General features: G+C 37.4%; 1 protein-coding gene across 5 annotated transcripts in view; it reads left to right on the forward strand.

The window, feature by feature from the left end:
• Nucleotides 1–7,302, forward strand: part of LOC106872580 (serine/threonine-protein kinase Nek4) — a 216,828-nt gene that overhangs the window by 206,850 nt on the left and 2,676 nt on the right. For all 5 annotated transcript variants that reach the window (XM_052967279.1, XM_052967280.1, XM_052967278.1 and 2 more), the window contains 2 exons: nt 459–516; nt 1,412–1,493. In XM_052967279.1, the coding sequence (XP_052823239.1) occupies nt 459–516; nt 1,412–1,493 (140 nt within the window). The remainder of the gene's footprint in view (nt 1–458; nt 517–1,411; nt 1,494–7,302) is intronic.

Genomic DNA, 7,302 nt, shown 5'->3' on the forward strand with positions numbered 1-7,302 from the left:
TATATATATATATATATATATATATATATATATATTTGTTAGGCTGTAAATATTTTTATGGTATAAGCTAACATTTCTGCCTTTTGTTTTTTTGCTGATAGCTTGTAGTTCATTTAACCTTCAGTAGATAAGTTAGCTAATGTGGTGTTGTATTGCTTTCAAATTTGGTGTTCATGACAAAAATTAACTCCAAAAATGTGAATAATTATAAATTGACTTTTAAGATTGGGATAGACCTTTGTTGAGCAGGAATCACACTCTGGGTGATCATGTTAATGATTATACTACATAGAACCTACCATTTTCCTTTATCAAATTGGATTAGAAAACTAACACTTCTGCCTCCAAAGAGATTATTTTAGAGAACAATGAAAAAAAATAATGAGAAGAATGGACTGTGAATCACAAAATATGTAATGTTTTATTATTCCTACCTGAAGCCTTTTCTCAATTTGCAGGTGCTGAAACTTTGGTGCAGACAAAACGTCTTTCAGACAGAATTAATATTCTAGAAAAGTAAGTTTTGTAATAACCCTTCTATTTGTTGCTTACTCTTAAAAATATGTTGAGTATAGAAGTCATAGAGTACAATACCTATGTGTTGTAATACTTTACAGTATACAACCAAATTAATAGAGACTCAAATGCTATGTCTTGTAGTATTTCATTGCACCTCTTTACATTCTGAGTTCAAATTCTGCTGGATTCAACTTTTCATTTCATTGTTTTAAGGTCAATAGTCTGCATTGATTAAATCAGCTTCCAAGAAATGGGTAGCCTAGCCTATGTTAGAAATTTGTATTATGTTATGTCCTTTTACTTTCTGACATTGATTCCTGCTGAGGTGATTTTTTCTTTTCATCCTCCATATGATCAACTGTACTATTCCTTGAAAAATTGTTGCCTGTGTTACAAATCAATATTTACAATTACACTGTGCATTGTAGATATAAATATTAGAAAATGTTACATCTTTTATGATAAAGTCATAACAGTAACAAAAATAGCTCTTATTAGCAGTTATTTTAGATACATGCATACATACAGACACATACATATACCAAATTACAGACATAGACACACACATACATATACTAAATTCTATCCATAAGACATTAGTTGACTCAAGGCTGTAGTAGACAGTAGAAGACACAAGAGTTCCATACAGTAGGGTTTGGCTCAGAACCACATTGCAAAATGAATTTCTTAATCACACAACCAAACCTATGCCCTTAGTTTAGGAATATAAATTTCTAGTTTCCAGTCTAGTTTAGTATCATGATGATTGGCAGTCAAACCAATGAAAACATGCTATATATGTAAGTATTAAAATATGTTTTATCTTCAAAGATGAGGCTAATAATTTTAAAAATTTAATCTTGTTTTATTCTCATTATTCTTATTTCTCCAGGAATTGTGAAAGTGGAGTTGGAAAACAGATTCTTCAACAAGCTATTGATATACTTGATAAATTTGAAGAAGAAGATATTAAGGTCAGTTTCACATATTAATTTTGATATTTTAAACTTTTCCTTTAGCTGATGCAATGACAAGTTTTTGGTAATACACAACCTGTCTCAGGCTTCAGTAAAATAGTTATATTATTTTGTTTATCATAAAAGAAACTGTGTTTCTTTTATATGAGTATATTATGACACCCTTTTGCAGGCTACCTCATTGACAAATGACAGTGACCTTCTAATTGTAACTGATGATTCAATGGGCATGTTGGGCAACATACGGGTGACTTCCATGGTATGCATGATGGTAACAGATTTGGTTCCCATAATGAGGAGAGAACCAGGCTGCTGAAGACTTGTGATGCAAATGACCTTATGATCTACAATACTAACTTCAGAAAATCTGCCAGTCGCCTGTTCACCTTTCAATCTAGTGAGCACGCTAGGCAGATTGACTACATTCTTGCCAGAAAATGGGAAAGATGGCTGCTTTCCCTGTCTTTATATCCTTAATTGCTTTTTCTACCAAGCTATGCCCCTGGCCCATCAGGAATCACCACTGAAATGCATAAACTTTCCCAGGTAAAGAATGCACCCCTCAACATAAGTTAGTGACCTTAGAAACAAGGCTAAAAGACTACCGAGAAGATAATCAGTGTGAAAAAGAACGGTCTGGAAGCTTAAGGATTCTCTGAATGGTCAGAGATTTAGAGATATGTTACTTGAAGCATTTGACAAAAAAGAGGAAGATATAGTGACATATAACATGGAGGACAACTGGAGGTTCCTACAGGACAACCTATTGAGGGACACTGACTAAATTTGTAGCTGTTGCAAAGTCCCTTCTCGAACTAAAGTGATATGGTGATGGAATAGTGTAGCTGACAAGGGCATTAGAAAAAAGAAACAGGTCTAGAAAGAGTGGAAGTGTGATGGTAGTAGGGAACTGTATCAGATAGCCAGAAGGGAGACTAGGAGACAGGTATATTTAGCCAGGGGAGAAGCAGAAAAGAAGTTTGCCAATGTTCTGTGGCATGAGGACCAGAGACTTGAAGTGCTTCAGATTGCAAGACAGTGTTTAAGAGAAAATCACGTTATGGGAGAGAAATGTGTCTACGTGGATGATGGTTCACTTGCATTTAATGATTCTGCAAAGGGAGAAGCTTGGAAATGCCATTATAAAAGGCTGCTAAATGTAGAGAATACATGGGGGAAGAAGAGTCTGCCAAATGTAGACCCAACTGAGGGACCAGCTATCCAAATCAACAATAGCTTGGTAGATAAAGCAATTAAGGATATAAAGACAGGGAAAGTCCCTGGCCCATCGGGAATCACCACTGAAATGCATAAAATATCTGACAGAGTAGAATATGACCTACTCACCTGTATAGTTAATCAGATTGTCCATGAGGGAGTCATACCCAACAATTGATGTAGCAGCTTTATAGTCAGCTGTTACAAAAGCAAAGATGATGCCTTAGACAGAAATAATTACAGAAGTATGAAATTGCTGGACCCATTGACGAAAGTTACTGAAAGGGTCATAGCTCAATTGAATACGAAGAGAGTGAGTGTAGATGAGATGCAGTTTGGATTTGGGCCAGGTAGGAGTACGGCTGATGCTATATTCCTGGTTAGGCAACTGCTGGAGAAGTATTTAGCCAAAAATAAACCTCCCTATTTGACTTTTGTTGACATAGCAAAAGTTTTTGACAGGGTCCCCTGCTCCCTTACCTGGTGGTCAATGTGGAAGCTAGGGATAGATGAGTGGTTAGCGAGAGCTGTACAAGCCAAGTACAGGGACGCTGCCAGTAAGGTGAAGGTTGGCAACAAGTATAGCAATGAATTCAATGTACAAGTAGGAATTCACCAAAGTTCAGTTTTCAGCTCCCTCTTATTTATTTTAGTCCTCCAGGCCTTAACAGATGAATTCAAGACCAGCTGCCCGTGGGGGCTCCTCTATGCTGATGACCTTGTTCTTGTAGCTGAATCACTACCTGACCTAGAGAAGAAATTTCAGGTGTGGAAGCAAGACCTGAAATCTAAGGGTCTTACAGTTAATTTAGCAGAAACCAAAGTCCTAGTAAACAGACATATCACAAGTCCCTTCAGGGAGATGGCCCTGCTTGACATGTAAGAATGGTGTGGATAAAAACTCCACGCATTGTACCCAGTGCAAGCTTTGGACACATGAGGTGTAACGGTATCACAGGAAGGTTAACAGAGAATATAGTCTTTGTATGTTGCAAATGTGTGGGAACAATAAGCACTAAAAATGCACAGACAATAGACTCCCTCAAATGCTTGGGTGGATTATTAGATGTAGTAGATAGCTTTTGTTACCTAGGAGACCAAGTAAGCAGTGGAAGAGGAAGTTCTGAAAGTATAATTGCTAGAATAAGAACAGGCTGGGCAAAGTTCAGAGAACTTCAACTTTTTGTTGATAACTAAGGGCCTCTCCCTCAGAATGAAAGGCAGATTGTATGATGCCTGTGTACATACAGCCATTTTACATTGCAGTGAAACATGAGCTTTGACTACAGAGGACTTGTGAAGAAATGAAGCTAGTATGCTCCACTGGATAGGTAATGTCAGTGTGCCTGCACAACAGAATGTAAATGATTTAAGAGGAAAATTGGGAATAAGCAGCATCAGATGTACAAGAGAGAAGACTGCACTAGTTTGGTCATGTGATGCGTATGGATGAGGACAGCTACATAAAGAAGTGCTAAGCACTAATTGAGGAGGAAATATAAGGAAGTGGTAGATCCAGGAAGACATGAGATGAAATAGTGAGAAAGGATCTTCAGATGCTGGGCCTTACTGAGGAAATGACAAGGGATCAAGAGTTGTGATGATTTGCTATACTTGAGAAGATGCATCAAGCTAAGTAAAATCAGTCATCCATACATACAGGCTTGTCCTTTGCAGGTGCCAGTGCTACATAGAATGTACTTGTGCTGGTGCTGCACAAACACACTTATGTTGGTGGAATGTAAAAAGATCTTAGCACACTCTGTAAAGTAGTTGGCACTCAGCCATAGAAACTAGGCGACAACAGACAATTGGAGTCTGGATAACTCCCCAGCTGACCAACTCCGTGTCAAACCATCCATCCCATGCCAGCATGGAAAACAGACGTTAAACAATGATGATAATGATTATGATGATACTCTGGGTTGAGTACTTCCGTTTTGTCCTTTTGTTTTCCACTATTTATTGAAAAGCATTTCTTCGAAGATTTGAATAAAGCTTTGTAACTTCATTTAAAAAACTTCTCTGCATTAAAGTTCAATGGTTGTCAAAAGGATCATGCTTGAAACTCTTTTTCCAGCTGTACAACATTGTTATTGAATTTTAAATTTTTGCTTATAAATCATAATGATCAATTAGTAAAAAAACATTAGCTTTATTCATAGAGATGAGGCTGATATTTATGGCAAAATGAGTTAAATTGATCCCTTTTAGTAGAGTTTTCATGCAGTTCTGAAATATGTCACTCGAATTCTTAAGGCCCATTTGAAGTCTGTTAACCAGGTAGAAACCATTGGTTGTATTAATAGTGCAAATCCACCTTGCTTCCTCTACTATAGCTATTTGCCAATGTGCATGTTTTAAATCGTGAGTAGAGAAAAATTTTGCACCTGACATACTAGAGAAGATTGATGTCGATTGATGGTATGGGAAAAAAATGGGTGTCAATATGTGCATTTAAATGAGCCTTGTAATCAACACACATGTGAAGAGATCCATCTTTTTTTCTCGGCAATACCACAGGTAAGGCACATCTGACTCCAGAGTAATCCAATGGTATGATGATACCCATCGTTTCCAACCTCTTTAACTCATCTTTCACTTCTTCTTCCAAATGTACTGGAATGCCTCTCACTGAACTCATCATGCTATAACTCGCATCAGCGCAATTAACTTTTAGCCTCTCAGAACACATCCATGTTTAAATTGAAACAAAACAAGCTGTCTTTAATATCTTTTTCAATCAGCCCAAAAGAGAATGGGCTGTCTACCACAGTAAATTTACATGACTCATCGGTGTTGTTGAGTTTAAATGTCACTCGAATTGATCCAGCAACCTTTAGATCTGAACCATCAAAAGTGGTTAATCTATTGTGGCATGATTCAATTGGGATACCTAACTGTGAAGCAAATGATAACAGGACTATCGAACAAGCTGCCCCAGTATCCACTTTCATATCTATGCTTCTGTTATTTATAAAACACTTGCAAAAACCCATGTTGTCTGCATCCTCATTGTTGTTCATGTTTAGCAACTGTTGACAAATCCAGTTTCACTTGGTGATACATTTATGTTATCCACATGCCAATCATTTTTAGATAGGCAAAATTTTGCAAAATGCCCTAATTTGCCACACTTGTTACAATTTTTTACATATGCTAGACACACACGAGCTTTGTGTGTACACCCACAATTTCGACATTTCACTACAACGTCATGACTGCAGGTATTCTTGTGGACATTAAAGTTTGTTATTGTTTGTCGACTACTTGCAAACAGTGTTTCCAATTCTATGGTGGATGCGAGAACAGCTATTTCAGTGTAATCCATTTCCAGTGTAATCCCAAATTTTTAACTTTATCTCTGCAAACAACAATCCCGCGATGAAAATGAGTTTCATGATTTCCTCTTCTGGATTTTCGTTCAACCTATTCAAATGATAGAAGGAATCTTGAGAATTAATCCTAAGAAGAAAGTCAATTAACTGTCTCTCCTTCAGCTTTATTAGTTGTTGCAACTCATTCATTATTTGTTGATATGTTGCATTCTGAAGAGTTACCAGGAAAAGCACATCTTTTAACATCATTATGGCTTCAACTCCACAGGTATAAAGAAATGTTGGCTTCTTTTTGACATCATCAACATCGTCACATTCAGCTTTTACTTCAAACTGTATCAGCCAGGCATTAGCTTCTTCCAAGTTGTTCAAGTTTAAATGTTTTCCGAATGTCATCCTCATCACCATATGTTGTGCTTCACTCTTATAGGAAATATGTTGAATATTCATAACTGCAAGATTACACAGCTCACTTCCGAGGGCCATGCTATATAGTTCCTAGTATTAAGTTCCACATTAAGTTGACAGCATACAACTACTTCATCGTATCACTACTGTATAAATCTCTCAGAGAGATTTAGAAATGTATTATTTCTAAATTTGAAATCAGTGAATGTATTTCACCAGAATTATTATATGTTCACAAGAGCTTGACAGGCATCTTAGACTAGCAGGTCATGCTACTCCAGACTGATGACAAGCAAAGACTCAGAAACATGTCTCTGGATGCAGGCTTAGCTGGGTGGAGGTGCTTGTCTCCTCCTTGTAAACATAAGGACACAAGAAATGTGTCAAGGCTGACAGGGAGCGGTGCAGCTTCCTAGGTCTAACCAACAGTAGTATTATTCCCTTCAGGGGACTGTCACATTAAATTGACAGTATAACAACTACTATTAGAGATTCTCTCCCTCTTTACTCTTTTACTTGTTTCAGTCATTTGACTGCGGCTATGCTGGAGCACCACCTTTAGTCGAGCAAATCAACCCCAGGACTTATTCTTTGTAAGCCTAGTACTTATTCTATCAGTCTCTTTTGCCAAACCGCTAAGTTACGGAGACGTAAACACACCAGCATTGGTTGTCAAGCGATGGTGAGGGGACAAGCACAGACACACAAACATATACACATATGTACATCGCTTGACAACCAATGCTGGTGTGTTTACGTCTCCGTAACTTAGCGGGTAAACAAAGGGAAAGGGATTTAGCATGGGTCAGTGAAAGAGAAGATCAGGAAAGAGTATTATGGGG

Source organism: Octopus bimaculoides, chromosome 4, assembly GCF_001194135.2.
Source record: "Octopus bimaculoides isolate UCB-OBI-ISO-001 chromosome 4, ASM119413v2, whole genome shotgun sequence".
Taxonomy (NCBI): Eukaryota; Metazoa; Mollusca; class Cephalopoda; order Octopoda; family Octopodidae; genus Octopus; species Octopus bimaculoides.